Below are 17,214 nucleotides of genomic sequence, written 5' to 3'. Positions count from 1 at the left end.
CCAGACTGACTGCGGGTGACAGTGAGTGGCAGGCGGCGGGCCTAGGGCTCCGGGTCCGGACGAACCCAGCGGAGCCGACCGAGCCCCTGGAGTCGCTCGGGTCACGGTTCCTGAGGTGAAACGCGAGATCGGTTACTGAACTCCCAAGGCCCGGGCCGGACCTGACGGGGGGGTTGCCCGCGGAGCCTTAAGTGAGCTCACGGCGAGTAACGGGGGACAGGGGCGCCGCGGGAGGGGCGAAGGCGCGCAGCCGGAATGTTTTGATGGCGGGGGCGCGCGGGCGGGGGCGCGCGCGGGCGGCGGGGCCGCGCGCGAGGCTGTCCGCTGTTGGGAGCCGAGCCTTTGGCCTGGTGCCGGGCGACCCTGGGGCGCTCTGGGCTCGGGTCCTGGCGGCTGGGTGTGGGGAGGCAACCCAGCCCACCTGGACGATCCGCTGTCGGACTGGCTCGATTCTTCCACCATCCGCAGGAACCCCTGAGCCCAGGCCCGGCCAGCCAGGGCTCCATGAGCCTGGGTCCACACTGACCCGGTGAGTGTTGAGTTCCCCGAGGGCTTGGTCAGCTCCTTTGGACCCAGGGCTCTCACTAACCCAGGGGGTCCCACTGGGATCCGGCTGGGTCGTGTTCCACGGCCCGAGAGTCTGCACCGACTGGGTGAGTGCTGTCTAGACATGCTTGGCTCTGGGGACCTAGGGACCCCACAGTTCACCCAGGATCTGGGTCTCCACTGACCCAGTCAGGATTTCCCATCCAGCTATGCCTGCCTTTAGTGCTAGGAAAGCAGGGGAAGACGTTGACCAGAAAGGTCCTTTTCAGGAAAGACTTTTCTTGGGTTTTGGATTTGGGGCTTTGAGGACCCTGAGAGGCCTAATTTCAGAGGCTGAGGAGGGGCATTGGAAGAACAGTCCAGAGGAGCTGCCTGACCTCCGGCCTGTACTGACTCAGTCTTGACAGGCTCAGCAAGCCACGTCTTGGGATTCTGGGGTTGGATGAGTGGCCTACGTATAGTAAACCCGAGGAAGGACACCTCGCCCAGTGCCTCTTCCCCCAACAGCTCCCTGCCCCATGCTTGGCCTCCTCTCACTGGAGGCTGGGTTGATAGGAGGGCTGGATTTCTTTCTCTCCCCACTCCCCTCTCTCTGGGGCCTGACACCTTCTCCTCCAGCAGCTGCGGAGCCTGGGCATCAAGGGCTGGAGTGGAGCAGACGCTGTCCATGGAGCTGGTAGGGCCATGTGCTTATCTCAAACCTTTGTTTACAAAGTGCTTCCGGACTGCTAGTCTCTTGGGAGACCTGGGTTTCTCCAGGAAGGAGAGGGAAGTCCCCTTAACTCCACTGCATAGAAGATGAAACAGCCCTCCCTGCCCCCCCCCCCCCCCAAAGCAGCAGAATCTTGCTTTAGTCCAGCCAGACCTCAGTAGACAACTCAGGAAAGGCTCTGGGAAGGCCTGAGCTCCCGGACCCTGAGCTTACTGCTCTCCTTTGGTAACTACTCTTCTGCCTTTGAGCTGAGAAGACCGGGAGTAGAGACCAAGGCCAGGGATTCTTTCTCACTCTTTGTGGTCTACTAGGCAGGGCAGCAGACAAGCAGCCCCTGGGTCTGAACTGGATCTCTTCATCATTACTGGCAGGTGGACAGAGTGGACAGGGGGCGGTGGTGATGGCGCAGTTTGACACTGAATACCAGCGCCTTGAGGCCTCCTACAGTGATTCACCCCCTGGGGAGGAGGACCTACTGGTGCACGTCCCTGAGGGGAGTAAATGTGAGTTCTCTGACCCCACAGCGCAGCCGGGGGGCGGGGGGTGGCCTGGGGAGAGAGCCGGTGGAGGAGCGCTGAGGAAGCAAGGGGCTCTGGTTCCTTCAGGGCTCTGACATCTCTGCTCCTGTATCCACAGCACCCTGGCATCACATCGAAAACCTTGACCTCTTCTTCTCTCGAATATCCTTTGTGTCTCTGCGTTGAAGCTCTGGGACCCTTAGCCCCTCTCTAAGCTAGGGCCTGGATGGGAAGTTGGGGTGGGTTTGATTCTAATCCCCGGAAGGGAGATGGAACTTTTAAGGTTGAAAGAGGCTGGGAAAATAATGATCATTATGGATAATGATAACCCTGCGTTTCCCAAGAGCTACGTGCCTTTCACTTGGTGGTGTCAGTTCATAAGGACCTTCTCTAAAGGAGATCTTTCTTTTTGATGGGACGCTAATAACTATAATAATTAATATCTTTTGATTTAATCTGTGTCAGCTCTGTGTTAAATACTTTACACCCATTATCTGATACCTAATAATCCTATGAGACAGGTGCTGTTTTTCCAAAGTATTACTGCAGACAAAAGTTGAGAGAGATTAAGTAAATTTGGCCAAAGGCTAGAAAGTCACAGAGCCAGGAGTTAAGTTCAGGCACATGAGCCCCAAATTGCTGTCTCTATCAACCACATTTTTCTTGACAATTACACGTTTATAATCTACACCAGAAGAATGGCTTCACTTGCATGCTCATCGGGGAGATCTTTGAGCTCATGTAAGTCTAAGAAGGGATGGTGATGTGGGAAAGGACTGCATCTCAGTCTTTCCTTTTCTTTAGCTCAGCCCTGGCACCTGCAGGTGCAGCTCAGTTCCTGACCTGAAACCCTACAGACTAATTTTAGAGTTCAGGGACTAGGTGTGGCACCAAAATTTATAGTCTCATTTTTTCTTCTTCTTCTTTTTTTAATCTTCCAAATCCTCTCTCCTCCACGAGGAGAACTCAAGACTTAATTATTTCGTCAGAGCTCGGATGGAATGGGCGTGGTTCAGTCAGGAGGTCTTAGACTTGTCGGCCACTTAAGAAAAGTGTGTGTTTGGGGCACCTGGGTGGCCCAGTGGGTTAAGCCTCTGCCTTGCGCTCAGGTCATGATCTCAGGGTCCTGGGATTGAGCCCCACATCGGGCTCTCTGCTCAGTGGGGAGCCTGCTTCCCCCTCTCTCTACCTTCCTCTCTGCCTACTTGTGATCTCTCTCTCTGTCAAATAAATAAATAAAATCTTAAAAAAAAAAAAAGGAAAGAAAAGTGTGTGTTGTGTTCTGCCTTAGTTACACCTAGGAAGGCAGAACAAAATGCTTTCTAAAAAGAAAAACCCATATGGCCTTGCCAAAGAGGATGTGATTGGGAAACCCTCCTTCAATCAGAAAAGACTGTAAATCCCCTTAAGGCTTCTAAATACTATCTCAAAAGGAAATCAAGGATTGGGTAGCAGAGACCATAATCACAAGATCTTTGCGTGAGTCTAGTAAGTGGTGGCAGAGATTACTAAGCGGGAAGGAAAGCAGGTTAATTGTGTGACGCCCAAGGCTAAGAGCAAAAAGCAGGAGCTGGTTTGGACCGAAGACAGTTCCGGGGGCTGAGCCTCAGAGAGAGCCCACTGGGAGTTTTCCAGCCCCTGCTGGTCCCCAAAGGCTGCTCTCTAATCTTGTTCTGCTGCTTCCAGACTCTTACCTTTTCCCACACTATCTCACTGGTGCCTCTCTGACTCTTGGACCCTCGTCCCAATCCCCCAGGCAGTTCCTCTTTGTGGTTGCCTTCACCACCTTCCTGGTCAGCTGCGTGGACTACGACATCCTCTTTGCCAACAAGATGGTGAACCATAGTCTTCACCCGACCGAGCCCGTCAAGGTCACTCTGCCAGACGCCTTTTTGCCCGCCCAGGTCTGTAGTGCCAGGTAAGGGCCTCAGAGGACCTCAGAGCCAGAGTTCCACCAACAGGTGGGGAATGGAGCGGAGTGGGAGGCACATTCTTTCGAACACAGACTCGGCCTCGGTCTCGCCATCCTTCGGGATAGCATCCTGTCTGCCAAGACTCCTTAGGGGCCACTCCTCGTCCCCTTCCTTTCCCCAACAGGATTCAGGAAAATGGCTCCCTCATCACCATCCTGGTCATCGCGGGTGTGTTCTGGATCCATCGGCTTATCAAGTTCATCTACAACATTTGCTGCTACTGGGAGATCCACTCCTTCTACCTACACGCTCTGCGTATCCCCATGGTGAGACTGGGAAGTGGGGCTGTTCGCGCTGCAGCCCAAGGTGCCCTCAGCGGCTGGGGCCAAGTGGGGCGGATCGCTGGGCCTTGGGCATCCCCCTCATGGCCTGGTGGGTCCCGGAGCCTCTGCTTAAAGGCTCTCCCCAGCTCCACACAGGGTCTCACAGCTACTGCGGGGTGAGGAGGAGGAGTCCTGGGCCACAAGCCCACCTTCCCTGGCGGCCCTCTCTCCCACCCCGCAGTCCGCCCTCCCCTACTGCACGTGGCAGGAAGTACAGGCACGCATCGTACAGACTCAGAAGGAGCACCAGATCTGCATCCACAAGCGCGAGCTGACCGAGCTGGACATCTACCACCGCATCCTCCGTTTCCAGAACTACATGGTCGCCCTGGTGAACAAGTCCCTCCTGCCTCTGCGCTTCCGCCTGCCAGGCCTGGGGGAGGCTGTCTTCTTCACACGCGGCCTCAAGTACAACTTCGAGCTGATCCTCTTCTGGGGCCCTGGCTCTCTGTTTCTCAATGAATGGAGCCTCAAGGCTGAGTACAAACGTGGGGGACAGCGGCTGGAGTTGGCCCAGCGCCTCAGCAACCGCATCCTGTGGATCGGCATTGCCAACTTCCTGCTGTGCCCCCTCATCCTCATCTGGCAGATCCTCTACGCCTTCTTCAGCTACGCCGAGGTGCTGAAGCGGGAGCCCGGGGCCCTCGGGGCGCGCTGCTGGTCCCTCTATGGCCGCTGCTACCTCCGCCACTTCAACGAGCTGGAGCACGAGCTGCAGTCCCGCCTCAGCCGAGGCTACAAGCCCGCCTCCAAGTACATGAACTGCTTCCTGTCCCCGCTGCTGACGTTGCTGGCCAAGAATGGCGCCTTCTTTGCTGGCTCCATCCTGGCCGTGCTCATTGCCCTCACCATCTACGACGAAGACGTGTTGGCCGTGGAGCATGTCCTCACTACCGTCACACTCCTGGGGGTCACCGTGACCGTGTGCAGGTGCGGCCCAGGGCGGCAGGTGGGGCGTGGGGGGGTGGGAGCAAGCTGACTAGTGGCCCCTGGGAGAGGCGGCCCTCTCACCGTGGCCCCGACTCCCGCAGGTCCTTTATCCCGGACCAGCACATGGTGTTCTGCCCTGAGCAGCTGCTCCGCGTGATCCTCGCGCACATTCACTACATGCCTGACCACTGGCAGGGTAATGCCCACCGCTCGCAGACCCGGGACGAGTTTGCCCAGCTCTTCCAGTACAAGGCAGTGAGTGGAGTTGGGAGTTAGGGCCTGTTAGAGACCGGCTGATAGCTCGCTGGTGAGGGCTGGGATCCCGCCAGCTTTCTTGTGACCGCAGTCCCCTTCCTTCCAGGTGTTCATCTTGGAGGAACTGCTGAGTCCCATCGTCACGCCCCTCATCCTTATCTTCTGCCTGCGCCCACGGGCCCTGGAGATCATAGACTTCTTCCGCAATTTCACCGTGGAGGTTGTCGGTGTTGGGGATACCTGCTCCTTTGCTCAGATGGATGTTCGCCAGCACGGGCATCCCCAGGTACTGGGAGAGGATGGGCGCGGATGGCCAGAGGCAATGATGGGGCACACCGTGTCCTTGGGCAGACTGCAAAAAAGACACTGCTCTGAGCCAGTGCATCTCGAAAAGGCGGCCCCGTTTCTGGCAGCCAGGCACCAGAGTACACACTGCTTGGGGAACTAGGAGCTTGGGCTGAATTTTAGCCTTCAGCTGGCACCTCTGGCCAAGTTTGCTTGAGAAAGTCACAAACCAAGCAACTCGGCCAGCATGAGGCTGCTCCTGGGGCGGGTGTCTGCCCCAGGGCCCTGGACGAGATGCCGCAGTCCTGCTCACAGTAGCCTCTTCTATACAGTGGCTGTCCGGTGGGCAGACAGAGGCCTCGGTGTACCAGCAAGCTGAGGATGGGAAGACAGAGCTGTCACTCATGCACTTCGCTATCACCAACCCCGGCTGGCAGCCACCACGTGAGAGCACCGCCTTCCTCGGCTTCCTCAAGGAGCAGGTTCAGCGGGACGGAGCAGCTGCCAGCCTCGCCCAAGGGGGTCTGCTTCCTGAAAATGCTCTCTTTACGTCCATCCAGTCTTTACAATCTGAGTCTGAGGTGTGTCCCTGGGGACTGGGAGGTGACGCTAGGCAGAGTGGACTCCCGGTGCTGGGAGTTGAGGACCAGGCCTGGGACGGAAGGGCCTACCCATTTGGTCAGTCTCCTTCTGTCTGTTCAGTCTGTGCCCTGGGGTTCCGACGTCCAGAATACTGAGGAACCCCGTGGCCTCCCTCTTGCCCTGGGAACCCTACCCACCACTTTCTTTCACAGCCACTGAGCCTTATTGCAAATGTGGTAGCTGGCTCATCCTGCCGGGGCCCCCCACTGCCCAGAGACCTGCAGGGCTCCAGGCACAGGGCCGAAGTCGCCTCTGCCCTGCGCTCTTTTTCCCCTCTGCACCCCGGTCAGGTGCCCACAGGCCGAGCTCCAAGCACCATGACAGGCTCTGGGTGAGTAGAGGTGGGCTGCAGTGGGAGGGCATGGCAGTAGTTCCCCAGGAGCCTCTTCGGGGCTCAGAAATGTTGACGGCCACTGTCTGTGTGTGCCGGATGGGACAGGCTGGACGCCAGGACAGCCAGCTCCGGGAGCAGTGTGTGGGAAGGACAGCTGCAGAGCCTGGTACTGTCGGAGTATGCATCCACCGAGATGAGCCTGCACGCTCTCTACATGCACCAGGTGAGCCAGTGGGAAGGGGCAGAGCCCTGGAATCGAGGGGGCCGCCGACAGACAGAGGGGTTTAGGCGTGGAAAAGCAAGATGTGGGTTCAGAACCCTTCTCTGCCATTCCCTTCTCTGATCTGCATTCCCGCATAGACGAGCTTATTGTCATCCGGGGCCTTTATACATTTGTTGTTTCCCTTACCAAGAGTCCACCTCCCTGAGCTAGGCAGATGGCTCCCTCCTTTATTCACGTGTCTGTTCTTACCTCTTCCGGGAGACTATCTGTGGTCATTCTGACCAAAAGAGCCTCCCTTGGCCACCCTCCTGAATCTTCCTGCCTTATTTTTTTCATAGCATTTATCTGACATATTTGCACTTTTTTCCTTTTTTTATCTTATTGTCTCTAACTCCCTGCCTCCACCCCCCAGCATATAAAGCCATACAGAGGCTGGGACTTTTGTCTGTTTTGTTCACTGCTGTCTTCCCAGCATCTTGAAAGGGCACCTGGCACTTTCTTACATGTGCAGCCAATTCGTAATGGACTCAAATGACTAGGTTCCAGGGATCTGCAGAGAATTTAATCTGTAAGACGTCATATGTGTGGTACACACTGTTAACATAGTTACTCTGGGTCGTGGATTCTCGGTGAGGTGGTGAAAATGGGAACTGGGGGATAGCAAGGTGGGGGGCAGTTGTTTCAGATATCCTATTCCCAACTAATGAGCCCCCCCAATCCCCTACCCCCACTTCTCAGCTCCACAAGCAGCAGGCCCAGGCCGAACCTGAGCGGCACGTGTGGCACCGCCGGGAGAGCGATGAGAGTGGGGAGAGTGCCCCTGAAGAGGGGGGAGAGGGTTCCCGGGCCTCCCAACCTATCCCCCGTTCGGCCAGCTATCCCTGTGCTGCAGCCCGGCCCGGAGCACCTGAAACCACCGCCCTGCAGGGGGGCTTCCAGAGGCGCTACGGGGGTATCACAGGTATCAGTGCAAGTCCGGGAGGGTAGAGAGCCTTCAGGGAAAGGTGGCTTTTTGGGGGGCCTCTTGGGGAGGAAGGAGGTCAGAGCGATCAGGCCCAAAGAGACTGAGCCTCACCTCACCCCAGACATCCCCAGAACCTTTCTCCACATTTTTGTCTGTGCTCATTCTAAGAGTATGTTTACTTGTGTCTCTAGATCCTGGCACAGTACCCCGGGCTCCCTCTCACTTCTCACGGTTGCCTCTCGGAGGGTGGGCCGAAGACGGGCAGGCAGCCTCCAGGCACCCAGAGCCAGTGCCTGAGGAGGGCTCAGAGGATGAGCTGCCCCCTCAGGTGCACAAGGTAAGGGCTCCAGGACCAGACAATGACTACTACTGGAACTAGTAACTTCCAGGCCAAGATCAAAGCCTCCTGTGAAGGAAGGCAGACCTCTCCTACAGAGATACTGTTGGTCCCCCTCCAAAATACACTCCCCTTTCTTGCCTCACTTTCTCTGAAATCTGAGGCTTGGTTTTCCCTACGCTTTCCTTCCCAGGAATCAAGCTTTCATTTGCCTTTATCTCTGATAAAGACTTTTTTTGGTAAGCCAATAGCTGAAGATTATCTCCATTGCTAATGCTTTTCTCTCCACAGGTATAGACGAGGCTGAGGAGCGTCCCTATGTCCCAGGATGGCGGCCGCTGATGCCCCGCCATCCCATCTGCCCGCCACGGAGGGCTCCTCTGAGTGTTGCCTGGCTCCACGTGTGTGGTGTTTGTGTGTCTGTGCCTGGCCAAGGGAAATGCCAACGCTGGACTTTCCACAGCCCCAGGAGAGAAATGGGGGGCCTAGGAACCAAGGCGCACAGGACTCTAGCCTCATCCCCAGGACCCCCCTTGGCTCAGAGTGTGGTGCTAGAAACTGGTCCCCAGCCCAGCCCCAGTACTGCCACCTTTGCACCCACCCCTGCAAGTCTCCAGAGGACTGCCCACCACAGAAGCTGCCAAGCAGGGAGAACCTGTGCCAACTGTGGAGTGGGGAGGTTGGGCCCCAGCCCTCAACCTCTGCAACCTCCCTCCCCGACCCCGAACAGAAGAGCAGCTCGGGCTGTGGCGCTTACCTCACCCCCAGTTCTCTCCCAGTGCTGCAGCCTGCTCGCCTCTCTCCCGCCTCCTGCACAGGACTGGCATGTGTGCCTCTCGCTCCTGTTCTGTTTGCTTTGCTCCCGTTCTGTTCAGCTTTTGCTTTGCATTGGTGCGGAGGCCCTGGCTCCCAGCTCCTCTCATGCTATCTTTTGACACTAAGAAAGGAAGGTTTCTAAACTGGCAGGAGCAGGATGGAAATTCTTTGCTGCCCTCTCCCAACTTTTAGGATGGGCTCCTGGGAGACAGGCCATCCTGGCTCTCATTGCTGCTTAACGTACCCCTTACAGCCTGCACATAGGACGGGCTGGGCTGGTTGTGCCCTTGGCTGTCTACCTCCCAGCAGGAGAGCTCTGGCCTGCCTCCCGCTGTCCCCAACACAGGGACAGGCGTGACAGGAGGCTTACGCCCTAGGCTTTGAGCTGCCGCATTGCATGCTGGGATCCAGCTCCTACTTTCCTCTCTACCCCTCGCCCAGGTGTAGTCAGCTGCGAGTGTGGTGAACTGTGCCGCCGAAGCTCACAGCGGAAGGCGTAGGAACTGTGTACAGCTTGATAACCCTTAATAAAAAAAGGGACTTTGACCAGGTCGCGGCTTGGTGTCTTGCACCTCTAGTTGTCTCTTCCTGCTAGGATTCTGGGAACAAGTGGGATGTGTGTGATTTTTTCTGATGGCTGGGGACCCGGTCGGGCCCTGTAGGAAAGTGGGGCTGTGCCGTCACTCGGATATAGCGAGCTGACTAGCAGAAGAGTCATTCCCCAGCCCTGCTTCGGTGGAGGTCAAAGTCTCTGGCTGGACGTGCGGTCAGATTTCGCGCCCTGAGCACGTGACTAAACCGGCTCCACCCCCGTGCATTGCCTCTCCCGCGTGCACCCTCTCCCTCCCACCCCTTCAGGGAGGTTGACCAATGGGGGCCCTACGTGAGGCGTGGAGCCGCCCTGGTGGGCCGGGCGGCTGCGCGAGGGAGCCGCTCGCGGCTGAAGCCCAGCATTCCTCCCCGCATTCCTCCCCGCCCGGACTCAGCAAGAGGTTCCCGGGCTGCGAGCGAGGGGCGGACTGACGGGCGAAGACGGCGTGCGTGCCCTGCGTGAGTGCGTGGCGGCGGCGCGTGCGCGAAGAGTGCGTAGTGTGGCGGGGCCCACGTGTGTCCCTGCCTGAGACCCCCGCGGCTTGGCGCCCCTCGGCTCCATGACCCAAAACACCCCAGCGTCCGCGCTCCGCCCCGAGCAGCTGGTCCCGTTTGCCCTTCCTGCACTCCCCGCAGTCCCCGCAGTCCCCGCAGTCCCCACAGCCTCGGCCGGCGGCCACGCATCGCCATGGTGATCGTGGGCAACTACTGCGAGGCCGAGGGGCCTTTGGGGCCGGCCTGGGTGCAGGGTGGCCTGAGTCCTTGCTTCTTCTTCACTCTTACGCCCTCGATACTGATGGCCCTGGGGGCTCTGGCCTTGGTGCTAGCCCTGCCTTGCAAGAGCCGAGAGCGGCCTGCTGGCGCCCGCGAGGTGTCCTGGAGCTCCGGGCCTCTTGTCGCTCCCTACGTACTGCAGCTGCTTCTGGCCACACTTCAGGTGGCCCTGCCGCTAGCCAGCCTGGTTGGCCGGGTGGGCACTGCCGGGGGCGCCCCGCTGCCAGGCTACCTACTGCTGGCTTCCATACTGGGGACTCTGGCCAGCGCCTGTGGCCTGGGGCTGCTTGTGGTGGAACGTAACCAGGCGTGGCAGAAGCTAGCTATGGGCATCTGGATCGAGTTCAGGCACAGCTTGGGTCTCCTGCTCCTCTGGACTGTGGCATTTACAGCTGAGAACTTGGCCCTTGTGTCATGGAACAGCCCACTGTGGTGGTGGGCACGGGCAGACTTGGGCCAGCAGGTAAGGGACCTCTTGGGGAGAGGAGAATCATGAGTGGCAAGGGCTGGGAAGAAGGATGATATGCCTGGGCACAGTGTTCCACACTTTGGGATGCACCTAAGAAAGGGAAAAGGGGGAGGCCTCCTGGCCTGGCTGCTGATAGCCAGCTGGTGGGGTGTGTCTGTGCTGAGTCACTGTAGATGTTTTTAAAGCTTCCCTGATGCTGGGTCCCTGACTTGGGTATGTGCCCTGTTCCAGTACCCAGCCCTGTTATAAGTGGTAACAAAGGCATTTTTGGCCTTCTTTGATGCTCTCCGGATACGTTTTTATTCTAGGTTCAGTTTAGCCTGTGGGTGCTGCGGTATGTGGTCTCTGGAGGGCTTTTTATCTTGGGACTCTGGGCCCCTGGACTTCGTCCCCAGTCCTATGCCTTGAAAATTAATGAAGATGATCAAGATGTAGAGAGGAGCGAGGTATACATGAATTTCTGAATCTTAGGGTCTGTCTTACTTTCATTGCCTGTCCTCATTGTTTCCCACCATGATATTTCTTTCCCAAATCTCAGTTTGTGCCCTGTGAGCCTTTCTGACCTCATTGGGGATCACTTGTGGGTCTGAGATAGCTGGGAGCTGTAATCCCATACCTTTTCCCCAGAGGGGTTCGCCTAGGGCACTTCTTTTTGACTTCTGAGCTCCCCGCCCCTACGTGTTTCACTATCCTAGGTTCAGTCAACAGAGGCACCACCACGATCTACATGGCAAGACCTGGGCAGGAAGCTCCGCCTACTGAGTGGCTACCTGTGGCCTCAAGGGAGCCCAGTTCTGCAGTTCATTGTGCTCATCTGCCTGGGGCTCATGGGCTTGGAACGGGGACTGAACGTGTTGGTCCCCATCTTCTATAGGGACATAGGTGAGGGGACGAAGAAGTGCCAGCTCAATTTTCTGGTCCTTCATGGGCCACGTGCAAGGTGCAGGCCCTAACCTACGGAGGTGGGGCAGTGCTAGGAGTGGGAGGATGAGAAAGGGGCTGTGGCTGGTGCCTGGAACAGTTTCTCCTGAACAGAGTCCTCAGGGCTGGAATTGAGCTCTGACTTACTGTCTCCGTAGTGAACTTGCTGACTGAGAAGGCCCCTTGGAGCTCCCTGGCCTGGACCGTTACCGTTTATGTCATCCTCAAGTTCCTCCAGGGGGGTGGCACAGGCAGTACAGGTACAAGGGACCCTGCTGTCATCCTGGTTGGCACTGGCCTCTCCCCCTCTTCCTCCCCTAAGCACCCCTCCCCTGGCCTTTTGGTGGTCTCGGACCTTTCATCTGGGATACCGGGCTGATGGTGTTTGGCCCCCCAGCTCTACCGAGGCCTCCCCCGGCTCCCCCTAGGCTTCGTGAGCAACCTGCGCACGTTCCTGTGGATTCGGGTGCAGCAGTTCACGTCACGGCAAGTGGAGCTGCGCCTCTTCTCCCACCTGCACGAGCTGTCCCTGCGCTGGCACCTGGGGCGCCGCACCGGGGAGGTGCTGCGGATTGTGGACCGGGGCACATCCAGCGTCACGGGGCTGCTCAGGTGTCAGGAGGGCGGAAACGGAGTAAGGGGCGGCGGGGCTGGAGGAGCAGGCATGAAGGGGGCTGGCTGGAGAAAGCACCCAGCTTCACCTGCCTCTCCGTCCTGCTTTATCCTTTTTTTTTTTTTTTTTTAACTTTAAGACAAACATAGGTATGTTATCAAAGTAACACAACTAAACGGAGCAAGTATCTTATAAATTCTGCTCGCTCTTCCAGAGGTTCCCACCCCATCTAGGATGTTGGGTTCTGCTTTTGATACGTTGACATACGTATGTGCACAGCCTCACTGCCCTAACAGGGTGCTGGGGAGGGTTTTCCCAAAATGCATGGGATCACGACATAGGTGTCATTCTCAGAATTGCCTTATCAGCAAAACGGCAGGATGGCAGGATATCTATTCCTGTCCTGCATGAAGAGCCTCCTCGTTCATAACTGACCTGGCGCATCCTGTCCTTGGGGCCTGCTACCTGTTTATTTAGCCGTCCACTGGCTGAGGGGCAATTCAGCTTGCTTCTACTCTGTCACTGAGAAACAAAACCACAAGGAAACTCCGGGGGGCAGAGCGGCTGGCTCCCAGCCCCTAAACTTTCCTTTGTTGTCTGACTTGTCTCCTTAGCTACCTGGTGTTCAACATCCTCCCCACACTGGCTGACATCACCATCGGCATCATCTACTTCAGCATGTTCTTCAACGCCTGGTTTGGCCTCATTGTGTTCCTCTGCATGAGTCTTTATCTCAGTGAGTGCTGCCTGGGGGAAATGTCTCCCCGAAATGCTCCAGGGACTTCCTTGGGTGTGAGTCCTGCCCCTACTCAGCTGGCCCAGTGAGGGGAGGCTGTAGATGAGGGGACTCCAATCAACTCCGGCTGCTCCCTAGCGCGACGGACTGGCCTTCTCAGCCAGGAGAGCCATAGCTCGGCCTGGACAGAGGGCTGGGGAAGGGCATCCTGGTCACCTTGTGAGTTCACGTCACGGAGAAACCTCATCCGTGTAACCAGATGCAGCCAGCCCCCAACAGCATTTTCACACACAAGGCCTTGTACAGGTTGCATGGGTGTCTTGGGCACAGCCCCTTTCCTCGGGGACCTAGGGCTCCCTTTGGTACCTGGGTCCCTAGTCACCGTTCGCGTGTATGTGGCAGGTGGCAGACATCCCCCTGTGGTCTCTGTTGTCGGGAGTGATGCCACGCTCTCTTCTTCCCCTTCCTCCCCCTCTTGTCACTCTGTAGTTGTGACCATCGTGGTCACCGAGTGGAGAACGAAGTTTCGACGTGCCATGAACACACAGGAGAACGCTACGCGGGCCCGAGCTGTGGATTCTTTGCTAAACTTTGAGACGGTAATGAAGGCCTTGGTGGTATTAGTGTGAGGCATGGAGGTGTGCGCCAGCGGGGCTGCCAGGGGACCTGGGGTCGGGGAGTGCAGTGGGGAGGGAGTGATGTTTCAAATGAGGACAGACAGACACCCAGCTGGCTCAGTCCGAAGAGCATGCGACTCAGTCTCGGGGTTGTGAGTTTGACCCCCACGTTGGGTGTAGAGAGTACTTAAATACAAGTAAAAGTTAAAAAAAAAAATAAAACGAGGTAGGAGGCAGTGGGAATGTGCAAGAAACGATCCAGGCTGCAGGCCGTGTTCAGGCAGCAGCCGTGTCTCACAAGAGTGGCTTGACTTCGTCAGGTGAAGTATTACAACGCGGAGGGTTACGAAGTGGACCGCTATCGAGAGGCCATCCTCAAGTACCAGGTGAGGATGCCCGCTGGACACCTGCTGAGAGCAGCGGCCCAGCCACGCAGAATTGCCAGGGCCAAGAGGAGGATAGCTTTGGGCTGAGAAAATGAGGTCAAAGTTGCCTGGGCTCAGTTTGGATTTGGTGAGAGTGCATATGTGACGTTCCGCCTCCCCCGAACCCCTATGTCATCGCCCCAGGATCTGGAGTGGAAGTCAACAGCTTCTCTGGTTCTACTGAATCAGACCCAGAACCTGGTGATCGGGCTTGGGCTCCTCGCTGGCTCCCTGCTTTGTGCATATTTTGTCAGCGAGCAGAAGCTACAGGTGAGGCCACTGTGCTGGGGACAGGGAAGAGAGGCTCAGGGCCTGTGTCTGGGCCCCCAGTGCCCGGGTGGGAAGCGGGCAGGATGACAGCCCGTAGGCGTCCCGTGACCCCGTACTCCCCTCGGATCTCTGCAGGTCGGGGACTTCGTGCTGTTTGGCACCTACATCATCCAGCTGTACATGCCGCTCAACTGGTTTGGCACCTACTACAGGTAACTGACCTCCGACCCTGCCCCGTCTGGGGCGCTCACTGATATCCCCCGCTCCTCGGAGGGGCCCCAGCTGGCGCTGTTCTTGCAGGATGATCCAGACGAACTTCATCGACATGGAGAACATGTTCGACCTGCTGAAAGAGAAGGCAGAAGTGAGTGAAATGCAGGGAGTGGGGCGTGCAGGATGTGGGGGTCTGCGCGGTGGCCCGCTGTCTCGGGGATACCAGACCTGTGATGGCAGCACACACGGGCGGCACTCTCCTAGGTGAAGGACCTGCCTGGAGCAGGGCCCCTGCGCTTCCAGAGGGGCCAGATTGAGTTTGAGAACGTTCACTTCAGCTACTCCAGTGGGTGAGCCTGCCTTCTGCCATCTCCCGGCCCCTGTCCCATCGTCCGTTTACATGTGGCCAACCCAGCTTCTCACCCACCATTGCCTAGAAAGGGAGCCTGAGCTGGGGAGGGGCAGGGCCCAGGAGTAGCTCTGCTCTGCCGGTGGAAGGGGTCACTGGGAGTGCCACAGGCCTGCTGACCATGCCCACCTTTCCTTGCAGGCGAGAGACCCTGCAGGATGTGTCCTTCACTGTCATGCCCGGACAGACACTGGCCCTGGTGAGAGAAGACCCGGGTATTGGCCCAGACTCCTTGAGTTAACCCACTCCCAGTGCTTCTGGAAGTTTGTGATCCAGGCAGTGGAATCCTGTCACGCAGGCCATAGGATCGAACGTAGCAGCCTTTATGGACACTGGCAGCTTCTTGGACAGTAAGCCTTAAGAGCCAGCAGTCCTAAACATGTCTTCCCTCTGTTTCCACTGCGCCAGGTGGGCCCGTCGGGAGCCGGGAAGAGCACGGTATTGCGCCTGCTGTTTCGCTTCTACGACATCAGCTCCGGCTGCATCCGAATTGATGGGCAGGACATCTCCCAGGTAGGGTTCCCAGGGAGGAGACTGTGATTTAGGGGCCTGTGTGTGAAAGAAGGGCACTCTGGGGAGTGCTGGCCACTGTCCAGAGAGAGGATGTCACCCCTGCAAAAAGCTGCAGCTGGAGCCCTTGGCCTTCCTCGTGCCATGTGACCTCCCCAAATAAGGGAGTCCGGGCACACAGAGTGTCTTGTTTCTTCACAGACAGAGAAACAGACTCAGGGAGGTTGAGGGATTGGCCCATGCAGCTAGGATCTGGGGCGGTGGTGACAGGGTTCCTGTACCCCCTCCCATGTGCTTCCCCTCCTGCCCCACTAGTAGCCCCGCTCTCTCCAGGCCAGAGGGCAGGTGTGGGGCAGTCTCACAGCCTGGGGCATTTGGTCTCTTGGCTCCAGGTGACCCAGATCTCCCTCCGGTCTCACATTGGAGTCGTGCCCCAGGACACCGTCCTCTTCAACGACACCATTGCCAACAACATCCGCTATGGCTGCATCACTGCTGGGGACGAGGAGGTGATGGCGGCTGCTCAGGCTGCTGGCATCCATGAGGCCATCTTGAATTTCCCTGAAGGTGAGCTGCCCTGCAGAGAGAGCCCCTCCCCTGCCTGATTCAGCCCTACTCCTCCTTCTGACCTCTGCTCCATCCCTTCCTGCTCATCTGGTCACAGAAACCAAATGTAGCCTGTGTGACTTGAGGGAGGTGGGCGATGTTCACAGGATACGAGACACAGGTGGGCGAGCGGGGACTCAAGCTGAGTGGGGGAGAGAAGCAGCGCATTGCCATTGCTCGCACCATCCTCAAGGCTCCAGACATCATTCTGCTGGATGAGGTGAGGGCCCGAGGCTGCCTGCTCCCCTTCTTCCTTCCTGCCCTGGGCCCAGGCCGCTGCTATGGGGCAGTGTCCCATCACGGATAGATAGCGTGAATCCCTGCTTCATAGAGACATCTTACAGTTCTCAAATGCAGAGAAGGTCCTTATTGATTCCCAAGACCTCAGGTAACAGCTTGTATTCTCCTTCTATGGGGATTTTGGGAGGCAGGGCCAGGTTCACCCAGATCTTCTCTGTAGGCAACATCTGCACTGGACACATCTAACGAGAGAGCCATCCAAGCTTCTCTAGCCAAAGTCTGTGCCAATCGCACCACCATCGTAGTGGCGCACAGGTACGGGACCTGGGTGGTGGGTGGCGGTGGCCACCTGTGTTGTGTACTGCCTAACTCAACTCTGATTCCTCAGGCTCTCAACTGTGGTCGACGCTGACCAGATCCTCGTCTTTAAGGATGGCTGCATTGTGGAGCGAGGACGGTAAGTGAGCCCGCACGACGAGCAAGGCAGGGCCTCTGAACAGGGCCCGAGGAAAAGATGAAATCCCAGGAGTGTTTCAGAGGGATCTCTCGGGCCAATCCCTCTCCTCTCTGTGGACTGGAGGTGAGGACTCTTAGGGTTAAGCGGGTAATAGGGACTTGCACTTTCCTCCTCACCTCAGGCACGAGGCCCTATTGTCCCGAGGCGGCATGTATGCAGACATGTGGCAGCTGCAGCAGTGTGGACAAGAAGAAGTTTCTGAGGACACCAGACCCCCAGAGTGAGGATAGTGACTAAAGCTGCGGCCACGTCCCTCCCAAAGGAGAACTCAGAGAGGAAGAAGATGTATCCCTTCTCCTGGCACATTTCATCCCAGTGAAGGGGTATGGTGCTAGCCATAGCAGAGGAAAAGAACCTTTCAGAAAAGCACTTTTTGGGGAAATAAAAGTGTGGACCATACTAGGATCATTGTGACTCTGGTGTGGGGTACTTTGGGGAGCCTCTA

General features: G+C 57.4%; 2 protein-coding genes across 9 annotated transcripts; both read left to right on the top strand.

The window, feature by feature from the left end:
- The first annotated feature begins 21 nt into the window (after positions 1-21).
- On the top strand, positions 22-9,409 carry ATG9A (autophagy related 9A). 7 transcript variants are annotated; one of them, XM_059393513.1, is made up of 17 exons: positions 22-191; positions 469-529; positions 1,168-1,222; positions 1,630-1,761; positions 1,895-1,938; positions 2,453-2,517; positions 3,533-3,694; positions 3,874-4,015; positions 4,254-5,002; positions 5,104-5,257; positions 5,364-5,543; positions 5,875-6,123; positions 6,337-6,515; positions 6,624-6,741; positions 7,480-7,702; positions 7,897-8,042; positions 8,334-9,409. In XM_059393513.1, exons 4-17 carry the CDS (start codon positions 1,659-1,661, stop codon positions 8,337-8,339), a joined length of 2,520 nt encoding a protein of 839 aa, XP_059249496.1. In that variant the 5' UTR covers positions 22-191; positions 469-529; positions 1,168-1,222; positions 1,630-1,658; the 3' UTR covers positions 8,340-9,409. The 7 variants fall into 7 exon arrangements, with proteins under 7 accessions (XP_059249496.1, XP_059249495.1, XP_059249494.1 ...); XM_059393512.1 differs by having other exon boundaries at positions 1,165-1,222; XM_059393511.1 differs by lacking the exon at positions 469-529.
- Positions 9,410-9,952: 543 nt separating this feature from the next.
- Positions 9,953-17,174, top strand: ABCB6 (ATP binding cassette subfamily B member 6 (Langereis blood group)). 2 transcript variants are annotated; one of them, XM_059393509.1, is made up of 19 exons: positions 9,953-10,686; positions 11,001-11,138; positions 11,388-11,574; positions 11,772-11,873; positions 12,042-12,225; positions 12,841-12,962; positions 13,452-13,561; positions 13,900-13,965; positions 14,149-14,274; positions 14,410-14,486; positions 14,575-14,638; positions 14,752-14,837; positions 15,038-15,095; positions 15,305-15,409; positions 15,799-15,973; positions 16,120-16,232; positions 16,473-16,567; positions 16,641-16,709; positions 16,891-17,174. In XM_059393509.1, the coding sequence occupies exons 1-19, from the start codon at positions 10,138-10,140 to the stop codon at positions 16,991-16,993; spliced, it is 2,529 nt and encodes an 842-aa protein (XP_059249492.1). In that variant the 5' UTR covers positions 9,953-10,137; the 3' UTR covers positions 16,994-17,174. The 2 variants fall into 2 exon arrangements, with proteins under 2 accessions (XP_059249492.1, XP_059249491.1); XM_059393508.1 differs by lacking the exons at positions 16,641-16,709; positions 16,891-17,174 and having other exon boundaries at positions 10,038-10,686; positions 16,071-16,232; positions 16,473-16,561.
- Positions 17,175-17,214: the final 40 nt, after the last annotated feature.

The sequence above is a fragment of the Mustela nigripes genome, chromosome 3 (genome assembly GCF_022355385.1).
Source record: "Mustela nigripes isolate SB6536 chromosome 3, MUSNIG.SB6536, whole genome shotgun sequence".
In the NCBI taxonomy this organism is placed as follows: Eukaryota; Metazoa; Chordata; class Mammalia; order Carnivora; family Mustelidae; genus Mustela; species Mustela nigripes.
This window is presented reverse-complemented; position numbering and strand designations above follow the sequence as displayed.

Coding starts and splice junctions, on each gene's coding strand:
- ATG9A (XM_059393511.1), top strand. CDS start 1,659: ATGGCGCAGTTTGACACTGAATACCAGCGCCTTGAGGCCTCCTACAGT. Junction 3,695..3,873: donor GCCCAGGTCTGTAGTGCCAG/GTAAGGGCCTCA, acceptor TTTCCCCAACAG/GATTCAGGAAAATGGCTCCC. Junction 6,742..7,479: donor ACGCTCTCTACATGCACCAG/GTGAGCCAGTGG, acceptor CCCACTTCTCAG/CTCCACAAGCAGCAGGCCCA.
- ABCB6 (XM_059393509.1), top strand. CDS start 10,138: ATGGTGATCGTGGGCAACTACTGCGAGGCCGAGGGGCCTTTGGGGCCG. Junction 12,963..13,451: donor CTGCATGAGTCTTTATCTCA/GTGAGTGCTGCC, acceptor GTCACTCTGTAG/TTGTGACCATCGTGGTCACC. Junction 13,562..13,899: donor CTTTGCTAAACTTTGAGACG/GTAATGAAGGCC, acceptor TGACTTCGTCAG/GTGAAGTATTACAACGCGGA.